We start from the raw sequence: 27,109 nt of genomic DNA, 5'->3' as shown, positions 1-27,109 counted from the left end.
TTCAAATAAACACTAAATTTTAGCATTTCATTTTAAAAATTACATTCCAATAAAATTAAATGTATCTAATATTTATATAATAATTTGGTCCATTTTTCCTGTTTTCTGTGATAATACATGAGCTGCAAACTAAAAAAAAAAATTAAATTTGCCTTAGAAAATGTTCAAAAGGTCTTACCCCAGCAACTCTTCCCACACTTCAAATGACTCAAATCATTGGTTGGGATAATGAATTCCAGACCAGTAAGCACTTTATGCAGTGGCTTGAGCTATTTAGAAAGCTTTTAGGTAGATTAACATGCTTGCTGCTCCTCTGTGATCTGACTAGTTATCATTCAAAGGAATATGGAAGATGCAACTATTATAAAACCAGGTAACTTCTTATTTAGCGAAACATAGTATAGTTAGTGGAATAAAAAATTGACCGTCTCAGAAACACTTAATGTTACCTTCAAATTTCTATTTAAGTACTTGCCCATAACATGAATTTGTCCAGCGTATCTAAATACCTTCTTGGGCTGATTATCTCTAAAGGAGTGACTTAATCAAAACACTAATAAATTGGAAGTAAAGTGGTCATTGGCCATGATAATATGATGAAACACTCATGGGCTCATAGTAAGTCAGAGTCTGATACATTTTGTGCCCCAGTTCAAGGCTCTGGTTATATAAATTGGGAGGTCCAGAGTTAAAAAGTGATTTTCTTAAATAACAATTTATTGTGGAAATTGCCTTCTGGATTCTAGTCTGTTGTCCCTTTTCAATCTACCTGAATGTCTCCTCATAGTTTCATCTTAAAGTTGTGATTTTCTGCTTATGAATGATATAGCTTATACAATGAAAATGCTAATACTTAAGTGAAGTAAAAACTTGTGTGTTGTTTTTACAGGATTTTACATTTCCACCCCAACTGGACCAGGAGGGAGACAAGAAAGAGTAGGACTTTTAAGCCTCCCTTTAGAACCCACTTTAGAACCAGTCTGCCTTAGTTTCTGGTATGTTATATGCATATGTTAACTAATGTCTTATTTAATGGGTAACATTGTTTTTCTTAAGTTGCCAGGCTCAAATTTTACTATTGTCCCCAATTGTTTTTTCATTTTTAAATTATTTTATTGTTTATAGCAGTCACATTTGAATTAGCAGAACTGTTCCCATAATAGATAGGGCAGAGACCTGCCATTACAGGAAAAAAAATCAGTGAAGATTTTCAAAAAGCTTGAGGAGAGAAGTACCACACTAACTAACGCAAGGCTCCAATCTCAGACAAAGGTGCCAAAGTGTGTGAAAAGGTAGGAACAAAGGATCCTCCAGTGGTAGCTGACCTGAGACCACTGCTATTTCTGAAGGGGAATTTCTTAATATGCTTGGTTATCAGATCACTTATAACACACACATAAATGGAGTATGGTGACACTTCTGCAAAATAAATTCTACAAATTTCTGGGCAGATTCTACAAATCACATTGGTGATAAATGGTTGCTGAATTATGATTCTGCAAAAGTAACCTCATAAATGGACATCCAGGAAATTTACAACCAGAAAAATTCTTAGACTGAAAAATAAATGGCCACACATACAAAACCTACACACCATGAATTAAAATGGAGCCATGGTGGGCCTTCTGAAAGAACCAAAGAAGGAAAGCTTATTCAAACAGAAAATCCTTATCTTTCTCTTCAGCCAGATATTAGCAGGCTCTGTTACCTCTTTTTCTTTCTTTCTTTTTTTTTTTTTTTGTCTTTTAGAGCCTCACCCATGGCACACGGAGGTTCTCATCAGACTAGGGAATCAGAGCTGCAGCCACTGGTCTACACCATAGCCACTGTAATGCCAGATCCATGTCTGTGATCTACACCACAGCTCACAGCAGCACTGGATCCTTAACCCACTGAGCAAGGCCAGAGATTGAATCTGCGTCCTCATGGATTCTAGTCAGATTTGCTTCCACTGAGCCATATCAGAAACTCCTCTGTTCCCTGTAGCTGCCTTCCGTTGCTCCAAGTTCTTCTCAGATTTTCCCTGAGAATCTTTTTCTTCTCTTGTATTTTCTTTAACCTATAGAACTCTTCTTGCTCTCATCCAACCCTGTGATGCTATAATCGGGGGTGCATTCAATCTGGGGAATGATGACATGTTCAATGACATTTACACACCTGTTGGTTATCTTAATAGCTTCATCCAAAGTAACAAAAGTCTGCAGCAAATCTGGTTCCTCCACTAGTTTTACTGCTTTGGCATAATCCTTCTTTAGTTTAGCCAACTGTTCGCCACCTTTGGCTAAAGCAGTCAGCTAATAACTGTCAGTTCCTTCATGATAATGTTCAAATACTGGCAAGGTAACACTGCTATGTTATCTTCTTTGCTCTAATCTTCATTTGGGCTTTATTTATATCTTGGATAACTGTGGTGTTGAAGTCCCCTGCTGTGAACTTGGCCTCAGCAAGTGAAAAAGCAGCTTCTCTCATTACTTCACCCATCAGCATTTTAGTCTCTATTATCTTCTTAAGGATCAGTGGAAATCAAAGGGTTAAGGCATCAGAGTTTTTTCTTCCGAGCTTTTGACCTGTCTGTGCTCCTTTTAACTGAGCTTTCATGATGATTTGTGCCATTCTCAAGAGAAAGATTTCAATTCAGTCTTTGCCCGACATTCTAACAAGGACTGTTCAGCTCGGCTCCCTGGCCAGGCAACTACAGCAGCTCCAGAGTCTTTCTCTTGGTATTGTCCCAAATTTTAATGCATTAGCCATTAACTTTTTCAATTGATAAAGTGGCAAAATGCCAAGAAACTCCCTCCTTTTCTCTAGCAACTTCCTTACCCAAGGGAAAAGGAGGTATTTAAGTAAAGGATTTGGAAGAACCTGAATATATACATATATATTCTAATGTGCGAATCCATCCATTTTCACTTGTTTCCAAACTAGGTATTATATGTATGGTGAAAACGTCTATAAATTAAGCATTAATATCAGCAATGACCAAAACGTGGAGAAGATAATTTTCCAAAAGGAAGGAAATTATGGAGAAAATTGGAACTATGGACAAGTAACATTAAATGAAACAGTGGAATTTAAGGTTGGCAAAATATTTTATAATTGTGTGTATTATAAAAATGGTGATACAATTATAATTTATGGTGATGTGGTGATACTTTCTCTACTTTCCTAATCTTCCTCCTTTTTTTTCCCCTTTGAGTCCCACTATTTTTATTCATTAACTATTAAAAACTACTCATTGAGGAACGATTTACTGCTTGAAGTCCTTATAATGAGCCATAAAATTCATAGAAATTTTCAAGATATTTCAGCTTTCTTCAGCAACTTTATGACACAAGCCAACAGCATCTTCCTATGTCTCCTGTCCAACTAGGTCTTCTAACTTTTCACAAACATCACCTGGATCAGCCCTGCACTTCTCTAGGGTATCATCTTTTCCTGTTAAAACATCCATACCCACCAGTATCCATCCACCCTGCCCCACTCTGACTTAATTACCATATATTTCCTTTAGAAACAAATTTTATGAGCTGTATCATTGGGAAGTCTCTGATCATTTATTCCACATTAGGGTGAATTAATTTTTCGCCTAACAGCCTAATGTGTTCTCTTCCTAAGGGTGTTTGCAATTTTTTAAAAAGGCTAATATAAGCTGATAGTTTGACCAGATTAACAGTGCTTTAGTTGGGTAATTTCAGGCAAGAGAGTATAACTTCCAGAAGATGTACATTTGGACAGACATCGTCATTCTCATTCGTGGAGCTTCAGTGCTTTGCTGTTATGTGATCAAAGGCAGGCAGTAATCAATGCCCTCATCTGTATTCTTCCCATCTCTTTTTTTTCCCTTCCTTTCCTTTTTCCTTACCCTCTTTATTTTGATTCTATATTCATTCTGTGAAGTTTTCATCCCATCTTTGTTTTCTGATAATTCAAGAAAGGGTAAAGAAAAATGGAACATCAAGGGAACAAGGAGATGGTAGAAGTAGGAAGTACGTATTGCAGTGACCAAATCTGGCTCAACTTACAGAGCACTTTTTAAAAGTAAGAAAACTACACCACCTTTTAAGTCAGCTCATCAAACAGAGTGAGAGCACCAAATTCTACAAATATGTACACCTTGCTTTGTCACTTTGTTCTGAAATCTCGAGCAAGTTACTTTAGTCTCTTTGAGACTCAGTTTGTGCCTACATGAAAGAGAGACAACACTTCTTGTTTGGAATCATCTTTAACATGAAGTAGGTAGAATTACCAAGTGAGTGAATGGATACTCTACAGTAGTGTTGGCTCGGATCCCACATTGCTGTGGCTGTGGTGTAGGCTGGCAGCTACAGCTCTGATTGGACCCCTAGCCTGGGAACCTCCATATACCGCAGGAGCGGCCCTAGAAAAGGCAAAAAAAAAAAAAATACATGTAGTCTTTAAGACACTAATGTATTTCCTCTGAGTAGAAGACCTTTCTCCCAAGTCTAGCCTGTGTCCTTTAGGCACCATCTTCACAATATATCCCACACCAGCCTGAGTGAACTGTCACCAGTACCAGCTGGCCCTGAATAGCTGTATTGTATTTTCATGTTTCCTTCTTTCATCTAAATGATCTGATTGGTGTGTCTTCTCTTTGGCACTTGTATGCTCCAAGAAGGCAGACGGCTTTTTAATATTATTAAGGAAAGAAGCTAGAAAAAGTTTGCTCTTCTCTGCCAGATGATAAGTGTATATAAGACAGAGTGCAACAGGGTATGACAATATCAGGAGAGAAAGACAAAATGGAGACAAACTGTTGACAGTGTTGCCTAACAAAGAAGACACTAATGAAAATTTAGACTAGTGTAAGCATGTCATTAGGGAGTTAGGCTCAGTTGAATGACCTTAAGAAACAATATTTCAGTATTATGTGGGCATGGCCTTGAGAGAATACTGTGGCACCAGAAGAATCAAGTCAGAAAAAATTAAATTGGAATTGTTTTATATGCTCCTCTGAATTACAGGTTGCTTTTAATGCATTTAAAAACCAGTTTCTGAGTGATATAGCTTTGGATGACATTAGCCTAACATATGGGATTTGCAATGTGAGTCTTTATCCAGAACCAACTTTGGTCCCAACTTCTCCGCCAGAACTTCCTAGTAAGTAACTTTAACATGTATTTCTTCTAATTAAGTTATTAATATTTTCAGGCAGATCATTCTATGCCTTTTAAAAAAAATTATCTTGCCCTAGTATTATTTTTTCACTAAAAATCAAAAACTTTAACATACAAGTAAAATGGAAGCTAGTCTTACATGTTATATACAAATCCAAAATGAAATCACTGTTATGTGTCATATTCATGGTCACTTTAGTACATTTTGATTTTTGAAAATAGTAAGGGTGCTTATTTCCTTTTCTTTTTCCATTTAATACTAATTTTCCATTTAAACTAATACTGTATTGGCATGTAGCATGGCCTATGTATAGTCTTTTGAGAAGAAGACTTAGGATTCTCGCAGCTGAAAAATTTAATAATAATGATTGGGTCTGGACTTTGAATATACAGACCTAGATCATACATAAGATTTTTGTCCTGAAATAGTGACAAGGATTTTGATGCCATATGGGATCTTTTATTTCAAGTGAACAAAATAGAGCCGAGGTCTACCTGTGCTCTTAACTCAAATTGGAAATATGACATTTCAAAAGCAGAAGGTACATTATCAGCCATCAATGTCAAAGGAGATAATTTCTGAATACCAATTTCAGATTGTGAGATCTGACCAAAAACAAACGAATATGTATATTATATGTGTGTATAAATACGATAAATGATATCAAACATCTCTCTATTGGGATATTTTCATTACCTTGTAGTTTTGATACAAAAACATCCCTTTTGCCTTTGAATTATGTGGCTGGAAGCTCATCCAGCTCTACAGTTTTGATTGTGTTGAACTTCGTAGATGTTTTTGTTCTGTCATAAAACATAGCACTTTTTCCATCTCCCCTTTTGTGCCAAGCACACTTGAAATTCTGCCCATATTCATGTTAGCAAATCTGTTGGTAATTTACCCAAATTTGATTTTACTGCCAAAATTATGTATTTTCATGCTTCTAATCTTTACATTAAAAAAACTCAGACTTCTCGGATGAATGGCTTTAACAACCTAAAAGCTTTAAAGACAAATGGCTGGTGTTACAGAATATATTAAAAATGAGCAGTCATTAAGAGAGAGGAGAATAATCACGTGGTCATACTCGTCCCATGCCACCATATTGCATGTGCTCTTACATCCCACCTCAACTCTACTCTACACTTACCATTGTGTGTATTAACATATTTAGGTACATGTATAAGTTATACATAAATTGCTCAATATTTTGAACATTCGTTCAAATTTTATAAATATCCGCTATATACAAAGTGCTGCACAAGAAATGTAAGATGGGGCAATAACCACTGATACATGAAAAATATATGATCTATGTTATATTTATTTATATATTAATAAACATTAAAAGCAATATTGAACTATGTGTCCCTAAAAGTCATTAAATGAGAGAATTAAGTGATAATGGACTTTGGAGAAGAGAGTGTGAGTTGGAAAAGGCTCTAAAGTATTAAGACTAAGAGACAGAATAACACTCCTAAAATTGAAACAAAAGCAGAAAAGTACCATGCAATAATATTGGATACAAAATTGTGGCAAGAAGTTTTCTTGACACCAAACTCTGGATCTAATTCACCTTTGCTTCACCAGTGTCTGACTGGTTCTTCACCTCACATAAATAGATCATCAAAAAATATTATTAGGTACAAACTAAGCCTGCCTTCCTTCCCTCCCTCTCTCCCTCTCTATTTTTGCTATATTTTTGTTGTCAACACATACATTTTTGCCAAACAATATTTTGATAATCAGAACTAAAGCTTGAAAATGATGGTGGGGCTAGGGATGGAGAAAATACCAAAATTAATGCAATAGTATAGGTTTCACAGCATCGTTTAATAATAATTGTCTCACTTCATTGTGTATTGGTGTCCATATCCTTCCAGTCTATGTATAAAATATTTTATGCAAAAATTATAATCATTAAAATCACTCCTAGTTTATAAATAATTGCTGTGGATACTAGATACCAAGAACAACTTCTTGCTCTTTTGATATTGCAGTCATTTAAGAGAATAGATTATCTTCATATTCCTTTCTGCCAGCATATTCCTCTATTCATCAATAAGTGGTCAAGCAGAAAAAATTTCTGATAAAAGTAACACAATTTTGGGGTTCTCATTGTGGCCCAGAGGTTGGCAGGTCCAACTGGGAACCATGGGGTTGCGGATTCGATCCCTGGCCTTGCTCGGGGGGTTGGGGACCCGGCATTGCAGTGAGCTATGGTGGGGGTTGCAGACGCAGCTCGGATCCTGTGTTGCTCTGGCTCTGGTGTAGGCCGGCGGATGTGGCTTCAGGTAGACCCCTGGCCTGGGGGCCTCCATATGCCACGGGAACGACCCTAGAAAAGCCAAATGACCAAAAAAAAAAAAATTATTGACTTGGTATTTTTAAAAGTAGCAAAATTTCATCATTATGTAAAAAATTTTGAGATACCTTTAGTACATAAAATCGTACATATATAAATAAAACTTTAAATATGATTTTCCATATTAAAACTTTGTCTAACCTATATGGGACATCCTCATATCTATTCCAATCGGAAAGAGAAAAAGATAATACCTCAAGTCAAGGAAGCGTGATATTCCTGCATATTTTCACAATAGGGAAATTATAACGGTAGAATAACCCATCTGATTTAAAAATATAAACTTCAGAATTTGTCCAGAGTATATTTGTTCCAGTTTCCAAATGGTTCGCTTCAGGGCAATAGTTAGCACAGCAGAAAATGTTAATTACCATCAAATGCGTTCTGAACAATTTCATTCTAATGCCATTTGCAATTGGTTCAGTGAAATACGTATTTGAGCAGAGCTTTTCTGGTTCCACATCACTGATTTGTTTAAGCAGAAACAAAAGGAAACCATGGCTGACTGGCTAATAGCCTTTTCTTTGGCTCTTATAGAGCTTTTAAATAAGAAAATAATCCCAGTCAAGTAACTGACTGGCAAAGGCCAGTTATCCCTGTTGTTCCTAGGGATCCAGGTTGTGCCTAGTTTGGGGAAATGTAAGTTCAATTTTCCTAATTGCAGGGGTTCTTTCATTTTGTGATTTTAATCACTTGCTGCTGCATCCGGTCTATGATTTTGCCCTGTGACCTTGGCAAAAGAATTTAAACATGGGGATTGTGTTGAGAACACTTTTTAAAAAGTAAACATTCCATTACACAAACATAATGCCAATTTGCAACACTATCGGGATGATTCATGACAAGTACCTACTAAATAGAATAAGTATATTCAAAAATAAAACTATGTTTCAGCCTATGACTTATTTCTGGGCTGTTAAAACTTATTGGGCCGGAGGAGGGGGACTTATTGGGCTGGAGGGGGAGGCAAGGTAGTTTTAGCTATTATAATAGTCACTCGTTATTTCTACACTTTTGCTCTATTTGACCATTATTAGGCCTTTTTCCATTTACAAACACAAAACAAAAGTTAATTTGGAAAGTTTCATAGGGTCATATTGTACTTAGAGCTAAAAAATATTCAACTTTAGTTACTCATGTAAGAATGAGTCAGTACCTATTTAACTCTCTTGAAAGTGATGGCCATGTTCCAATAGAGCCGTTTGTCTCATATCATTATGGCTTGATATTCAGACCCTTAGCAAATTCCATATTAACTGCATATTATCTTATATCTGGGTGTTTGGGGCTATTCAATTTTGTTTTCATCTTTTTATGTTTGAAACAGCCAACTCTTAGATCTCTTAGTGGCTAGATTACTGTTAATTATAAATAAATTATAAACCACAGGGAATAAAAATTGAACTTTACTGTGAAAAAATTAATAAAATTATATCATGGCTAGTCACTATAACCTGTTAATGGAAGTTTAAATTTTGATGAACCAAAACCCCAAATTTTCTTTTTATATTACAACATAGGCATTTAAAATGTCTATAGTACTATAGATACTATCTATTACAGTAATAATAAAAAATAATTGCAGACTTTCGGAGTTCCCATTGTTAATCAGTGGGTTAGGAACCCAACATAATATTCGTGAGGAAGCAGGTTCGATCCCTGGCCTTGCTCAGTGGGTTAAGGATCCAGTGTTGCCACAAGCTGCAGTGTGGATTGCAAATGCAGCTTGGATCTGTTATTGCTGTGGCGCAGGCCTGCAGCTGCAGCTCCAATTCCTCCCCTTAGCACAGGAACTTCCATGTGCAGCAGGTGAAGCTGTAAAAAGAAAAAAATAATAATAATTATGGATCTTTTAAATTAGCCTCTTTTAATATATTCAAACATCAGTGTGTGGTATTATTTCTTAAACTTCACCTCTTATTTCCATCACATAATAGTACCAATTAGAAACCTGCTGTTATCATCTTTATTTCTTGTTTTAAATATCTTGTCATAAATAATTTTAATTTCAACCCTCTTGCAGTAAGTAAAAGCTGGACTCCTTTCCATCCTACAGTAAATGCCTCACAGTGATGCATATCTCATTTATGTCAGAAGTTTAAACTCAGATTAAAAATGATATGCCTTAAGGAAAATATCTATCCCTGACAGCCACTTTGCAAAATCCTGCATGTTATTTTCATACTGCATGTGGTAGAAATCTGTATTGGCATAGTAAGAAATTAATCAGAATGCAAATCTTTGAGAGAACAGCTCTAAGCAAATGAAAAATGGAAGAGTTTAACAACTGTAAATGGATAGAGGTCCCTGTACCAAGCAGGTTATTTAACTCATTCTCTGGGTGGAGATGGATTATTAAATGACACACTAGGACTGTGACTTCCAGAATTAGATTTCAAGAGTGTTTGGCTCCTCCATTAAGAAGCACACGCTATATCTCCACTATGGCAACACCAACATTAAAATAAATTGGGGCATCATGTTTAGAATGCCTGAAAGTGCTTTTGCCAATTCCTTATAGTCAATCATATACAGAGAGTAACTGATATACAAGGTCAAGGATCAGAAATTCTGATGAATTATTTGGTATAAAATTATATTTGAAATGTATTTCAACAAGTACTTCTTAAGTATTTTATTATTTTTAAGGTTTTTTTTTTGTCTTTTTGTGTTTTTAGAGCTGCACCTGCCACATACAGAGGTTCCCAGGCTAGGGGTCTAATCGGAGCTACAGCTGCCAGCCTACACCAGAGCCACAGCAATGCCAGAGCTGTGTCTGAGACCTACACCACAGCTTAGGGCAACTCCAGATCCTTAACCCACTGAGCAAGGCCAGGGATCGAACCGCAACCTCATGGTTCCTAGTTGGATTCTTTCCACTGCGCCACAACGAGAACTCCTTTGTAAGGTATTTTAGAGGGATGGATTTTCCATGATTTCTATTCAGTAGAGAAATGCTAGGTCAACTGCTTGCCTGAACAGACTTAACAGACTTTTTTTTGGGGGGGGGCGTCAAATTATCTAGTTTAATAACTATCAACATCGGAATGGTAATACATTATAGTACAAAACCTGTATGTACAGTTGCACATAAAAAAGATTCTTTGTGAGGAGCTTTTCAACAGATCTGACAAACATCGAGTCATTCCTTTGGCAGGTGGTTAAAAAGAGAAATGGAAATTTCCAAGACGTCCCTCTCCTCCCTCTCCATTTTAGTTTTGGTTGTATGTTCGTATCTACTCATCTACGTGTAATATACATCGTGTTCAGAGAGGTGAACATTTAGTACAATCTCCAAATTGTTGACTATTTACTCTGTAAGGAGTATTTTTTTCCATTATAGTTGATTTACAGTGTTCTGTCAATTTCTACTACACAGCAAAGTGACCCAGTCGTGTGTGTGTGTGTGTGTGTGTATAAAATGTTTTTCTCCCATTATCCTCCATCATGTTCCATCACAAGTGACTAGATATAGTTCCCTGTGCTATACAGCAGGAACTCATTGCTTATCCTATATGAGGAGTATTTGATTTTGAAACTTTCCTATTCCTTGAAGAGAAAAATGGAATGATATTTAAACAACAGCACCGCCATTGACCACACTGGCCTTGGGTAAATTTACGGAGTAGGAGGAGTTGGCTTTCCCCAGTCTCCAGTCTGCCACATTATTTTGTCCCTATAGTTACACCCTCCTGCCCCATTAGTTCCCTTGAGGACTGAAGGAAGATTCAAAGCACTTAGAAATACTAAAATTACATGCATTGTAACGATATGGGAATTGACAGGTTGTAGCAGCTCCTTCTGCAGAAATCTTTGCAAGACAATGAGTCACGCAATCAAGAAGATTCACCTGGAAGGAGCAGCTGCTGTAGGAGCTTGCAATTATTGCACCCTTTTCCAGTGGAGAACGTTCCCTTGTTCCACATTATCACTCTTTCCTTGGTTCCAGTGTCTTCTCCAGCATCCTGTGTACACTGTTTTCTTCCTTCTAGATCCAGCCATCATTGACCTTGCTTGTTAGTGCTTTCATTCATATTCCCTTCTGTCCTCCTCCTTGTCATATCTTGATACCTTGAGTATCAAGTATATATCACACACCCACCAAGTGCCACTTACTGAGTCCCAGTCTAAACCCAGCCTATGGCTTGGATCAAATGGTTGAAATGATTCCTGTTTAATCAACCCAGTAGGAGACAGTAACATACTATCAGATCAACTTGAGGCTAGCTTCGTTGAAGTCTTGACTTTGATACTAAGTGAATGTGCACAGCCATTAGCAAGTATCAGAAAGCCTTCAAAGCCCAGATTGTCCATTTAAAATTGAAAAGTGTTAGTAATTACCTAATCCACAAGGATACATTGAAAACTAGTACCAAGTATGCCAGGTAATATGTTGGCACTTTACATAAATTATGTCTGATTTTTACAAAGACCTGGAAAACTTCTAATATATATTTTATGTATGAGAAGACTCAGGCTCAAAAAGACAACTAATTCAGAATGACAATTTTCATCCACTAGCTCCAACATATTTTTCTTTTTATACACCACCTTGTTCCCCAGATTAGATAATGTGCATGAAAATTTTGCAAACAATACAGTTTTTTAACAGGTTTTATATACTTTTAAGCACTTATGGTTCTGGACAAGCATGGCTCACGTGGGCACATAAGGGGGACCAAGCCCTGTCACCTTACCTAACAGGATATGTTGGCAATGACACTGCTTTGAGCCACAGCTGTGCATGTGATAAAACCAAAATCTAGGAAATCACTACATACAACTTTGGAGGATTCACATGAATTGAAAGAAAAGATCTTCATAAATGAGGCAGATGAAATATAAAAGAGGGAATGAAGAAGAGGGTATGACTAAAAGTTCTGCTGTAGATGTGGACACAGTTAATTTTCCCTCCTGTGACTGATTTCTATATTATTAGGAGTAAATAATTTCACTATCATTTGCCTTTAATAATAGGAAAAATGTGTACCTACCTCAGTTTTCTATATTCTTCTAATTAGGTTACTTTTAAATGTAAGATGGTAATAAAAAATAAGATAGAACTGGGATGCTTAAAGTAGTTGACAAATGTTTACATTACTGTAGAATTTTCTTCTAATAAGATAAATATAAAGTAGATTAAAAATTTCATAAAGTTAATCTGCCTACTTGAGGATCGTACTCTTAACTGGCAGATCTGTGCTTTTATTTTTTCCCAAGTTTGCATTAAGGTCAGTCTCAAATTGACTCCTGGACAGTGTAGGGCAATTATTTAACAAGTAGAGATTTTGTCTCCCTTTCCTAGCAGATAAATGCCTCAATACAATATACAGTATGGTGGAGCTTCCTCTCTATTGAAAAAAAATAAATAAATAATGGGAAAAAATAAAGAAAAAAAAATGGCAAGAGTAGTGATTTATCAGCCTTTCTCATAAGAGAGTGGCAGTTATAAGATTCGTTCTACTATGAATATTCTTTCTTCGCCCTGCATCAGGGAGTTAATACCTTATTTCATGAAACCTGCTTATAAAAGATGCCCATTAATGGAATTCCCGTTTTGGCACAGCGGAAACGCATCCAACTAGGAACCATGAGGTTGTGGGCTCGATTGCTGGCCTCACTCACTGGGTTAAGGATCCAGCATTGCCATGAGCTGTGGTGTATGTCGCAGACATGGCTGGGATCTGGCATTGCTGTGGCTCTGGTGTAGGCCGGCGGCTCCTGCTCCGATTAGACCCCTAGCCTGGGAACCTCCATATGCCATTGGTGGGGCCCTAAAAAAAAAGAAAAGAAAAAAATGCTCATCAAAATGATTTCCTAGCCCAAATAATTTTGAAAAATGCCAAACACTATTATGCCTTCTCAGAGAATCACAAAGAATATAAGATTATTTAAGGTTTTGAAAAGTTCTTCAATAAAGAGACCTGTTTACCTATATCTTTCCCTTGCTTAAATAACAAGTTTTTCCCATACACAAACCCTAATGTATCTGTCAAAACTAGTATTCCAAGAAATTTAATGGAAATTTGTTGGCACGTAGTATTAAGTCTCTGAAATAAACATTATGTTACTGATGATTTTTTATTGCTTTCCTTTTCAGCAGACTGTGGAGGACCTTTTGAACTGTGGGAGCCAAATACAACTTTCACTTCTATGAACTTTCCGAACAACTACCCCAATCAGGCTTTCTGTGAGTCATTTCTTTTCCAGGCCACAAGAAATAAATGTATTTATCAAAGTTAGTCTCCCCTTAACTCAGGAAAGTAGATTATAAATTTGCCATATTTGGATACAACTACCACATCTATGAGATTGCTTAATATAATGATAACAAGAATAATAACAATTAATTACTAATTTGTTAGCATTTATTTTATGCCAGTCACAGTACTAGTGCCTAACATATGTTATTTTAGTCATTTCTCACAATAATTCTTTGACCCAGGTGATACTATTATAATTCTCAAATTTAAAAGTTGAATAAGGAGTTCCCATCGTGGCCCAGTAGTTAACGAATCCGACTAGGAACCATGAGGTTGCGGGTTCGGTCCCTGCCCTTGCTCAGTGGGTTAACAATCCGGCGTTGCCGTGGTGTAGGTTGCAGACGCGGCTCGGATCCCGCGTTGCTGTGGCTCTGGCATAGGCCGGTGGCTACAGCTCCGATTCGACCCCTAGCCTGGGAACCTCCATATGCCGCTGGAGCAGTCCAAGAAATAGCAAATAGACAAAAAAAAAAAAAGTTGCATAAAACCAGTAAGTGAAAAGGGCAGCCTTACTTCAAATTCCGCTCTCCTTGACTATACATATAATGTCAATAGTGGATATAACAAGTTTGCAGTTCTATGGAATAAAGTCATTGGACAGTATAAAAACCTAAGTGCCAGCTGTGACATTCACATCTTTTGTAAATGTAGACTCGAGTCAATAAAGCAGACGGCTAGAGTAATGTGATTAGATTCCCTATAAAAGATCAGTGTGCTGTACAGCAGAAATTAACACAACACTGTAAATCAACTATACTCTAAAAAAAGGGAAAAAAAGATGAGTATAATAAGGAAGTTCACTAGAAAATTCTAAGTCTACAGCAAAGTATAGACTAGGATGCTAAAATTATATAAAGCTTATCTCTAGATCATGAGTCCTAAATAGAGAAGTTCATTAGAGCTGCATACTGATTGTATTAAAGACACAGATTCTGCAGGCCATCCCACCAGATTCCATCCCTGGAGTTGTGGGAAGCAGATATGTTCTTCCCCTGCCTTCCATGGCCTCACCTAGTTAGCACCCATCTAAATAGAAACTTCTACCAATGAAAACACCCCAGTGATGGTGAAAAATGTGTTGTTAGAAAATGTCCACTTTTCTTCCTTCAGATGATCCAGAGAGATAAGTATCACTTTTACAGGATAACAGAGTCACTATTATAGGGAGATATCTGATTCAAAAAAAGAAACCTCCATTAATCTAATTTGACTCGTATGGGAACCAGAGATTATCATCTCCACTGCACACTGAAAATATCTTTTTAAATATATCATCTATACAAAGCAGTGATCTAAAAATTGGTGAAACGTTGAAAGAACAATTTGGAGAAACTTATTAAATGTATTGATTTATTCAACAAATATTTATTGAGTCCTTTATTTGTTAGGTACTGAAGTAAGTTAGGAAGAAACAAACATAATGCAGTCTAGATAAGGATTCAGATAAGTTGTCAGGCATCACAAAATGTCTAAGATACTGCTGTGGCAAGGGAAAAGCAGGAGGCTGTGGAGGCCATGAGGGGAACTTAACATACAAAAGTTTGGAGTTAAAAGACTGACTTTTTCTCAAATCTCCAAGGTAAATTATGTAAGGATAAAAATGAAATTGAGGTGCGAATGTATTTCACTCCATGTTAAGCAGTTTGGCTTTTATTCTGAGAGCACCGAGGAGACTTTAAATGGTCTACTGGAAAATAGTGATGAAGTTTGCATCTCAGATGGATCCACCAGGCAGTAGGATCAGGGATGGATGGCAAAAGAGCCATCATCATCACTTATGAGATGAAAAATCAGATAGTGGCAATGGAGACTTAGAAGTTAATGGGATTCCAGAGATGTAGGAGGCAGTCCTGGCAGGCCTTGGTGATTGATTGAATGTGGTAGGAGAGGGGAGGTCAGGGAAGATGTGGAGGTTTCTGGTGGAGACAACTATAAGAGCATGATTAGTGGTACCATTCACCTAGATAGAAGGACTAAAAGAATGAATTGGGGAAGTCGGTAATTGTATGTTCCCTTTATTACATGTTGAACTTGAGATACCTTTATCCAAACACAGTAAATGCCTGGAGACATGGATCTACCTCTCAAAAAAAGTATAAAAATGAAAGACGTGGAGTCATTACCATTGTCAATAAAATGCCCTTCTTAAGAGTGCGTGACAACACTTACACAGAATGAGTCGAGAGCCTAGAACAGAATCTACAGACTAAATCATTTAAAGAATAAATGAAGAACAAGGAGTGTTTATTGATACTAAGGCTAGTAATTTTGTTTTTATTTTGTTTCGAAAGAAACTATCATCATGTGACACATATAAATAATGGCAACACTTAAAGAAATAGTAAAGTTTAGTTGCTCAACAAATTACCTTTTAATCACCCCATTTTCCTCTAAATTTAATCATGGAAAATAAAGTAAATGGAAATAGACTTCATATCATTTGATATTCATAAATCTTAGATTGTAGAAGTAAAGGCTATTTGCAAGCTTTGATTAAAGAATTACATTTTAAATGAAATAAAACATTCAATTACAGTATATTATTTCATATTTAATTGAAATCTTACTATATATATTCTGGAATAGGCAAAATATTTCTTCACACACATGAACAGCTAGGAATATTGGTTTTCATAAAATAAAATCTTTGAAAGTGATTTGGAATTCTCAAGAGACTGTAGTTTTTAAGAGAAATCAAAAGAAGTTTGTTTAAGTGTTGCTATTTATTACTTTTAAGGTGTTTGGAATTTAAATGCTCAAAAGGGAAAAAATATACAGCTTCATTTTGAAGAATTTGACTTGGAAAACATTGCAGATGTAGTTGAAATCAGAGATGGGGAAGAAGATGACTCATTGCTCTTGGGTAAGTCTCCAATTGAAATATTGAGAGGGTTATATAGCTCAAGACTTTGGACTGATGGAGAGAGCATTTCTCAATTAATGCAGTCACTCCTTTTATAACTAGCAAAATGAAAATGCAACAGTAGCGTACCATGTCAAATTTCATATGGTACATCCAATAAGGGGAGTGTTTGCAGTGGTGACAGAAGAATACTCTTCTCAAGCATTCTTGGTAAACCAGGATTGATAGTTTTGAGTCAGCATTTCCTACCAGCTGCTATTAACTCACTACAATAAGCATTACACCCAAGAGAATGAAAACTAAGAACATCCATTTTGCAGTTTTCTATGCATTATGTGTATAATGTATGTCCAAAGGTAGCTATTACATAGGTTTTATTTCACTTCAAACTATGGGAAGAAATATGCAACATTTCTAAATTATTTTTATTTTGTGTTTCATTATTGCTTTGTCTGTCTCTATTACTAGTTGCTTCTACATAAGTATCTGAGAATGATTCAAAAATTAACTAATTGATTTTCCCTATCTATTGATCATTAATTTTTTTAATAAATGGGGAGAAGGTTATGATTCTAGAGAAAACTGTTATACCTAGATCATAAAATATATGTTAGCAGAACAAAATTTTATCAGGTACAATAGCTAATATCTTATTGAATTACTGCCAACTTTTAGGAAAGTACCTCTTGATAATTAATCTAGGAAACTGGGAGTTCCCATTGTGGCTCAGTGGAAACGAATCTGACTAGCATCCATGAGGACGCAGAGTCTACCCCTGGCCTCTCTCAGTGTGTGAAGGATCCGGCTTTGCCTTGAGCTCTGGTTGTAGGCGGCAGATGTGGCTTGGATCTGGCATTGTTGTGGCTGTGGTATAGGCCAGAGACTACAGCTCCTATTCGACCACTAGCCTAGAAACTCCATATGCCTCAGACAATAAATAAATAAATAAACTATGAAAATGCATGAAAGTTCAACTGGTATGAAGAAAAAACACACTTAACAAGTAAAAGTATCTAACTGTGTTTTATTTTCTAACTTTTTAAAAAAATTTTGGCCATGCCCGAGGCATTCATAAGTTCCTGGACCAGGAATCAAACCTGTGCCACAGCCATGACAATGCCTAATACTTAACCAGCGAAGCCACCAGGGAACTCTATCAAATTATGCTTTAGACCTTTTTAACCATTTCCTATAAAATCTGGCCAGATAACTATGCAATCACATGGACACTGCAACCAATGGATAGAGATTCCAGAGGGCACTTTCTATAGCAGTGAAGGAGCAGGGTGGTAGAGAGGGTATCCCACCCATACTAATCCATCACTCATTATGTAAGGTTCCTCAGCAAAATCCCACAAAGTTGTAGAGTACAAGTTTGCTGGGAGAGGATTTTGAGAGCCACACACAGAACAAAAAAATAGTGAAAATCTCAGTGGGGTGAGAGCCCCATGGTAGCAAGAACTCAAGAGCTTCAAATTTGATTTTATATAGTTACAAACACATTTTGAGTAAGTTTTCCATTTTCAGTTGACATTGTCTTTCTAATAAAAATTTCGGTGTTCTCATGATCTAAGGAAAATCAATTTTTATCATTTTGCCTTTAGTATTTCCACCAATCATTGAAAAGTAAATAAGAATTCCAGAAGGAAACATAGTTTTCAAATTTGCTGGCAAGAAGTCCTTTTGAAACAGAATCACTCTCAAGGATTCCAGTATATAAAATATTTAATAAAATGAATGTATTTTTGAATTAACTTAAGCCTTTATTTTTTAATGAAGACTATTTTATTGTTTAGGAAACCCTCAAAGCCCAGAGAATAGAGGGAAACAAATTGAAAACCAGCATTTGGGTTTATGTTATCTGCCTCTAAGTAATTCATTTTTCAGATTAAGTTAAAGATTCAATTTATTGAAAATGTCAAATAAACTTGGACATTTTATTTATTAAAGGAGACTATAATCTCCATTATTTTATAAATGTCTTTCCAAGAAGGCAAATTATCATTTTTCTGGTATAATATGAGTTTGAACAGTAGTGGTGCTAAGCCAATGTTATGAATAATTCATCATTCAATTATAGAGCCACAGAAACATTAATACTAGGAAAAGTTAACGGAGCAGTTGGCTTACCTAGAAGCAGTGTCTAAAATGTCAAAGAATATACACATATATTTACATGTAGCTGCTTCTTGAGCAAACCCTGCTGCATGTTGCACACCTCCAGAAGAAGAACTAAGAAAAAAGAAATATTTCCTTTGGAGTCAAAGGATCTTCTCACTGACTATCCCGTTTTCCTTTGGAACAGCTGTGTACACAGGGCCTGGTCCAGTAGAAGATGTGTTCTCAACCACCAACAGAATGACTGTGCTTTTTATCACTAATGATGCATTGACAAAAGGGGGATTTAAAGCAAATTTCACAACTGGCTATCACTTGGGGATTCCAGGTTAGTGCTCTCCGGATCACATGCTTCCTTGTACCTTTTGAAGAAAAGCAATAGAAGCATGCAAGGTTAAATTTTAAGGTTTGCAGTCTAGTACGTTCATTCATTCATTCATTCTTCCTCAGCTTAAAGGAGATTGTCCTTCTTCCTTTATACCTATTTAACCACTAACTGACTTGATTCAGAGCAGGAATCCACACTATTTTTTTTCAGTAGACCTATTTGCACTCTCTGGAGTGTAAAGAGTTGTGCATTTTGTTCACTGAAGAGGGCCATTTTAAACTGTAAAGGGAAGTTCCTGGCAGTGTGAGGAAGGAGGCTTATCTGTCAGGTTCTCTCTGCCAAGAATATTGTTAGGGAACAGCAGGGAGGCAGGCAAGTGAACTGTTGGAATGCCAACAACATCCAAATAAAAAATTAACGTCATTAGCTTCTTGGAGACAAGCAGTGTAAAGGCACTGCCATGAAGGGTGAAAGAATTTGATGCTAATATCTGTAGGATACACAACCTCCTTACCCTATATTTTTCGTTATATCCATAACATAATCAGAGAATCAAGATTGTGACCTGCCTCCTCATCATGGAGATTATATATATAATATATAATACGCTTATATTATATATATATGTAATTCTACAGGTAATTTTTTATAGCTCTCAGCACCCCTTCTTGGGCTAGGGTTTCTTTAAATACTTCTGTCCCACAGCTTGGTAGTTCTCTTTAGGTATAAATAGGTCAAGAAGACAGATTACACATGGCTCCCTACATCTGTCTTTTTCTTCCATGGGAGATTGTCATCAGTTTGTCTTTAACTAGAATGTCTAAAAAAGAGGTAGGTTTGGAGCATAGCTCTTCATCTGACCTGATGTCTAATTCCTGATTCATCTGCATAAATATCAGTTTCTCCATTCGCAACTGGCCTAAACCTCAGACTCCATCCCAGAAGAACATATGCTTTCAGCTTAACTGCAAATACAGAAGTTGACCTGTGGTTTATCTACCCTTTGGCCCTGAAAATAAGTCCTAACAGTTATTCCTGTCCAAGCTGCTTAGGGGGGAGTAAACGGCTATCCTGACCTTCTGAATTTTGTGGATTTTGTGATAGGTTTAAGAAGCTATTACTTAGGATTTATAAGCAACATTGACATTAATCAATCAGAAAATCAATTAGTGAAGTAAATAAAAATATGAAGGGCTATGAAATATATGCAGCACAAAAGAAAACAAAAATTTTGAGAACAGAAAATTAGAATTTATTGATTCATCTATTTATTGATTTATATATGTAAATAAATTATTAAATATAGATAGATGTAGTGTGTTCAAAATAAAACTTAGAAGATAATTAAATCACTACCTTGGAGAAAATTAATTGAGACAATTTTGAGACCCCCATTGTAAAACTGAGTCATTCGATTCTACCCCTATTATCCTCTTTGGACAGAGGAATTTCTTGTTGAAATTCTACCAGAACCAGCTATTTTTTTCTTTTTTTTTCTTTTTTTTAATTTTTAATTTCTTTACAGAATAAAATACATACATTTAAACACAATTACATTCACACAGATTATTATATCATGGATCGTAAGAAACAGATTAAGTGACTCCCTCTGGAGAAGTGGAATGGAAAATATGCTGAGACAAATAGGAAATTTATTCTATTCTTTATCCCATTTTGTATGGCTTTCATCCTTACTATTTAGTATTATCTATTACATTTCAATTTTTCTTTAATAATAAGCATTATATTAAAATTGTTATATTATGCAACTAAAATTTATAAAGAAGAAAGCCTTATATACCATTAAATATTTTATATAGCATAATAAAAAGAATAACTCAACTGGTAAGAATAACAAAAATAATACACCCTCTGAAAATAAGTAAAATATAAAATGCATAAATTGGTTAAAAAACACTGTAACTATATAAATATGTCCTCACAATTTGTTACATCTTATTGATTCTTCAACATAGGCATTACACCATTCTAGGTGATATGATAAACAAGACATTATAGACCTTACATTGTACCATGGAGAGAAATGGTTATTAATAATACAATTGTAGAACCATATTATTTAATTGTACACTTTCATTATTTAATTATAATTATCATAAATTCTTTGATGGAGAGGAAATCAGAATCAGATCTAAGAAGACTTCAGCATTCCAAGAATGATGTCAAATGACTCCCTTTATGGTGGATTATGCACTTATTTACTATGAGATATATTTCTTCTTCAGAGATTCCTTGTTTGTGTATCCATTGTAGATTTTTGGTCTGCAGTCATTCTGAAGTTTTGATATGAGTCTATATGTATATGAGATTGTTTTAAGTTGGTGTTCTCTTAATTGCAAGTTCATCTCCAGTGTCCTGCATTTATACCCACCTCTTCTCATGATTTCTGATTTTGGTGGTATAATTGTGCATGGATGATTTCATATCTTTACTGTATATATACCTTTACTGGTGAGCCTTGTCATTTGTGGAATTTTTGTTTCCTGTTGCTGTCTTTTCTTTTCCACCTAGAGAAGTTCCTTTAGTATTTGTTGTAAGGCTGGTTTAGTGTTGCTGAACTATCTCAACTTTTGCTTATCTGAGAAGGTTTTTATTTCTCCTTCAAATCTGAATGAGAGCCTTGCTGGGTAAAGTAATCTTGGTTAGAGGTTTTTTCCTTTCATCACGTTAAGTATATCATGTCACTCCCTTCTGGCCTGCAGAGTTTCTGCTGAGAAATCTGCCGATAACCTTATTGGGGTTCCCTTGTATGTCACTTGTTTCTTTTCCCTAGCTGCTTTCAAGATTTTCTCTTTGTCTTTAATCTTGGTCAGTTTGATTAATATGTGTCTCGGTGTATTCCTCCTTGGGTTTATTTTATATGGTACTTGTTGTGCTTCCTGGATTTGAGTGAGTGGCTCCTTTCCCATGTTAGGGAAGTTTTCGGCTATTACCTCTTGGAATATTTTTTCTGTCCCCTTCTCTCCCTCTTCTCCTTCTGGCACCCCTATAATACAGATGTTGGTGCGTTTCACATTGTCCCAGAGTTCTCTGAGACTCTCTTCATTTGTTTTCAATCTTTTTTCTCTTTTCTGTTCTGCATCCATAATTTACACTAATCTGTCCTCCACCTCACTTATTCGTTCTTCTTCCTCCTGTATTCTGCTGTTGGCTGCTTTTACTGAGTTTTTTATTTCAGTTGTTGTATTTTGCATCGCTTCCTGTTTAAGTTTTATATCTTGAAACTCTTTGGTCAGTGTTTCCTGTAACTTATCCATCTTTGCCTCCAGTTTATTTCCAGTGTCTTGCATCATCTTCAGCATCAACAATCTAAAGTCTTTTTCCTGGAGACTGAGAATCTCCTCATCGCTTAGCTGATTTTCTGGGGGTTTTCCTTTCTCCCTCATCTGAGTTATAGTTCTCTGTCTTTTCATTTTGATAGGTTTTTGGTGTGGTGACCTTTTTACAGATAATAGGGTTGTAGCCTCTCTTACTTCTGGTGTCTGCCCCCATTGTGTCTGAAGTCAGTATGGGGGCTTGCTGTAGGCTTCCTGATGGGAGGGGGTGATGCCTGCCCACTGGTAGGTGGAGCTGATTCTAATCCCTCTGGTGGGTGGGGCTTAGTCTCTGGATGGGATTAGAAGTAGCTGTGTGCCTGAGGGGTCTTTAGGTAGCCTGTTTACTGAGGTGTGGGGCTGTGATCCCACCTGGATTGTTGTTTGCCCTGGGGCTTCTCAGCACTGACTGACAGGTGGGGCCAGATTTTCCCAAAATTGACCACCTCCAGAAAAAGGCACAGGCTGCTGAATATTCCTGAGAGCTTTGCTTCCAATGTCCTTCCCTCACAACAAGCCACATTCACCCCTGTTTTCCCAGGAGGTCCTCCAAGAACTGCAGTCAGGTTTGACCCAGATTCCTATGGAGACCTGGCTCTGCCCTGGGACCCAGTGCACGTGAAAGTCCATGTGCGCCTTTTAAGAATGGGGTCTCCGTTTCCCCCAGTCCCGTGGAGCTTCTGCACACAAGCCCCACTGGCCTTCAATGCCAGATGCTGCAGGGGCTCTTTCTCCAAGTGCCAGATCCCCACACATGAGGGTTTGATAGGGGCTCAGAACTCTCATTCCTGTAGGTGAGTCTCTGTGAACCAGTTAGTTTTCAGTCTGTGGAGCTTCCCACCCAGGAGGTATGGGGTTGTTTATATAGTGAAATCACCCCTCCTACCTCTTGATGTGGCCTCCTCCTTCTCTTCTGGAGTAGGGTATCTTTTTTAAGGTTTCCAGTCCATTTGGGTGGAGATTGCTCAGTCTTTAGTTGTGAATTTTTCCCAGTTATTTTTTTCTGACTTAACTGGATGTTTCTGTTAATAGCGTAAACTGCACAAGTGTTTTTATTTTGGTTTAGTATTTCGGCCAATTGCACATTTATTCAAAAACTCCAGCACCAAAATACCACATTTTCATGAAATGCTGTACAAAAGCAGCATCCATAATGCAAAAACAATAGTTAGGAGATCCTGTCGTGGCGAAGTGGTTAACAAATCCAACTAGGAACCATGAGGTTGTGGTTCGATCCCTGGCCTTGCTCAGTGGGTTAAGGATCCTGGCATTGCTGTGAGCTGTGGTGGCTCAGATCCTGTGTTGCTGTGGCTCTGGTGTAGGCCGGCGGCTACTGCCCCGATTCGACCCCTAGCCTGGGAACCTCCATATGCCATGGGAGCAGCCCAAGAAATGGCAAAAAGTTGAAAAAAAAAAGAATAAGATAAATATATTGAGGATTTGGAAAAATTGTATAGGCAATTTCTATTCAAGATAAAAGCCAAAAGAACATATCTATGGCTTCCAACATAAGGTAGATATGAGATTTAAGGCATAGGTGTTGTTTTTATTTTTGGCCCTAGATTTCAGCCACTATGATTATGTTACTTAGGCAATAAATCATTTAGAGAAAATTCCCTCCATTGAAGCTGGATTGGAGTCTTCCATGGCCATCACTGTGTGGTAAATATGTCAGGAATGTGGTTTCACATTCCTCTTAGCCCCAGACAGATGGTGCGGGTGGGGAGGAAAAGGAGTGATTGAGACATCAGCACAGTCTTCCCCCACAGAGATCTTTACACCAAAAGGCTGAAAAGCAATTACAGAAACAGGGAATTGGCAGTGGAAGAGAATCATGCTGGTAATGGAGAGAGAGATTAGGCACACATATCTGTTTATATTGGTGCTTGGCTTCGCTGGTCATTTTGGGGAAAAAAATGTATAAAAAGCACATCATAAATTTACAGCATGTATGTACTTCATTGGTCTTCTGAGATGTTTTGGGGATACCTTCCAAAACATTCAATTGAAGTATGAAACAGTTGTATAACATAGGTTTGTATCTCCTTTCATTATCTGATTTTTCACATTTTATCTACATTAGACTCTATGAAATATAGATATATTAAGGTCATTCTCCTATAAATGTCCCCTCATTGCTCTCTTCTGAATCTCAGAGTCTTAATTTTGAATTCAACAGTGCTTAACAGGCAACTGTTGAAGTGGCATCTGATTATGTTTAAGGGGTTTCAAGCCCTCCCAGGATTGTGTGGCATGTGCCTTAGAGAAAAACTCAGTTCCATTTAAAATCAAGCATATGTTGACAAAATGAGGCAGGCTACTGGAGACTTCATAACAAGAAAACAGGAAAATTCAATTCTTAGCAACATTTCTTTTGCCCTCTCTCACCATGGGTATAAAATGTTTGGAAATAAGACATCAGAGGCTACAGACAGTTAAACTTTTGTATTAAAGACTTCTTAATGAACCTGAACTGCTATATGGTCCAAAGAATCAGAATCCAGTCCATGCATGTAAAGGAAAATTTTGAGTTTATTCGTACTTCTCAGAATTTGTCATTTCTATTTCAGTTTAGCAACAATACATTGTTTTGCCCCACTCAGCGTTTTTTCATCCAATGCATGCATCTTATGGAAATAGGTTAATGTTTCTAGGTCCATAGGGTATAACCATAACAGCATGGCTAAAGCACAAGTGAATTACAATTTTCAGATATTTACATGTTTCCATTCATATTTTTATTCAGATAATTAAATTTTTATTCCAAGGATTATGCTTTTCCAATTATATATAGCCTATATAACTAGTAAAAAAGTAAAATTATTAATAAATTTATGATTAAATTATCAGCATTGAAAACTCATTTTTACATAATTATTTTAACAAACTATGAAAACAAAGTAATGGGATAATGTAAAAATAATTAGTGGTGACTAACATTCTAATAAGTATATTCAGGTATTTGATTATGGATACTTAATTAGGCTGTCAACATTTAAAGTAAATGTAATATAGTAAAATATAGATTTAAATAGAATATATAAATATAAATACATGTAAATATAAATACCAGTTTTAAGCATTCCTGTTTTCTGAATGAAAATTAATACTAGACAGATTGATATATAAAGTCAGTTAAAACATTAATGCTTGCCTGTAGAATATATAGCTGTTTTTGCCTGTTTATCCTCTCACTAATCTGGTTAAAAAATATGTATTTGTGAAATAAATTGATAACCACATTTACAAGACTCTCCCTAATATTATTATATTTGATACATGTAACCTATTCTCACCAGATAAAGATTTGTAGAAACAACCGGCCCAACATTACCTACCTTAAAAAAAAAATTTTAAAGTAACTTAAATTTGTGTTGAAAAAATATAGACTTTAACAAAGTTTAGAATACTGTATGCACTTATGATGGAGAATGATAACATGAGAAAAAAGAATGTATACATGTATGTGTAACTGGGTCACCATGCCGTGCAGTGGAGAATAGAAAAAAATAGAAATCATCATATATAAAAAAATACTGTATACAGATAGCTCCAACTATTGTAGTAAGATACCCAGAGGAAAGCCTTGAGTATGATTTCTTGTGTTATCTGGAGGGTAAAGTTGCACAATGGGAAAACGGAAGTAAGAATTTTAACTCAAAAATGATTTTTTTTGGTTACTATTTTTATTTTTTATTGCAGTATACTGGATTTACACTGCTGTGCCAATTTCTCTTGTACAGCAAAGTGACTTAGTCATACATATATATCCATTATTTTTTAACTATTATTTTCCATCATGATCTATCCCAGGATATTGAATAGATTTCCCTGTGCTATACAATAGGACCTTACTATTTATTCAATATTAATGCAATAGTTTGCATCTACTAACCTCAAATTCCCAGTCCATCCTACTCCCTCTCCCTTCCTTTAGCAACCACAAGTCTGTTTTCTGTGTCTGTGAGTCTATTTCTGTTTTGTAGATAGGCTCATTTGCACCATGTTTTAGATTCCCACATATAAGTGATAACATAGGGTATTTTTCTTTCTCTTTCTGCCTTAACTTCACTTAATATGATAATCTCTAGTTGCATCAGCGTTGCTACAAATGGCATTATTTTCATTCCTTTTTTATTGCTGAGTAGTATTCCATTTTATGTATCAAGCACATCTTTTTTTTCATTTTTTAAAGTTTTAATTGAGGTGTAGTTGATTTACAAGTTTGTGATAATTTCTCCTATTAAACAAAGTGATTTGGTTATACATGTACACACATCCATTTTCTTTCAGATTCTTTTCCCACATAGATTATCACAGAATATTGGGTAGTTATTTGTGCTGTACAGCAGGTCTCTTTGGCCAGTCATTCCATATACTTCAGTGTGTGTATACCAATCCCCAGTCAATCTCCCTGCCCCCACATGTCCCCTTTGGTAACCATAAATTTTTCAAAATCTGTGGGTCTGTTTCTGTTCTGCAAAGAGTTTGTTTGTATCCTTTTTTTAGATTCCATATAAGTGATGTCATATGATATTCGTCTTTCACTGTTTGACTAACTTCACTTAGTATGATAACCTAAGATCCCTCCATCTTGCTGCAAATGGCATTAGTTCATTCTTTTAATGGCTGACTAATATTCCATTTTATATATGTACCATGCCTTTATCCATTTCTCTGTCAACAGACATTTAGGTTGCT

General features: G+C 36.2%; 1 protein-coding gene and 1 pseudogene across 2 annotated transcripts in view; one reads left to right on the top strand and one right to left on the bottom strand.

Annotated features, from left to right (window-relative positions):
• TMPRSS15 (transmembrane serine protease 15) overlaps positions 1–27,109 on the top strand; it is a 157,754-nt gene that overhangs the window by 66,268 nt on the left and 64,377 nt on the right. For both annotated transcript variants that reach the window (XM_047794828.1, XM_047794838.1), the window contains 6 exons: positions 890–995; positions 2,926–3,076; positions 4,983–5,118; positions 13,602–13,691; positions 16,502–16,627; positions 18,933–19,073. In XM_047794828.1, the coding sequence (XP_047650784.1) occupies positions 890–995; positions 2,926–3,076; positions 4,983–5,118; positions 13,602–13,691; positions 16,502–16,627; positions 18,933–19,073 (750 nt within the window). The remainder of the gene's footprint in view (positions 1–889; positions 996–2,925; positions 3,077–4,982; positions 5,119–13,601; positions 13,692–16,501; positions 16,628–18,932; positions 19,074–27,109) is intronic.
• Positions 1,650–2,652, bottom strand: LOC125135121 (V-type proton ATPase subunit D-like; annotated as a pseudogene).

Source organism: Phacochoerus africanus, chromosome 1, assembly GCF_016906955.1.
Source record: "Phacochoerus africanus isolate WHEZ1 chromosome 1, ROS_Pafr_v1, whole genome shotgun sequence".
In the NCBI taxonomy this organism is placed as follows: Eukaryota; Metazoa; Chordata; class Mammalia; order Artiodactyla; family Suidae; genus Phacochoerus; species Phacochoerus africanus.
Note: the sequence above shows the minus strand (reverse complement) of the source record. Positions and strands in the feature narration are given on the sequence as shown.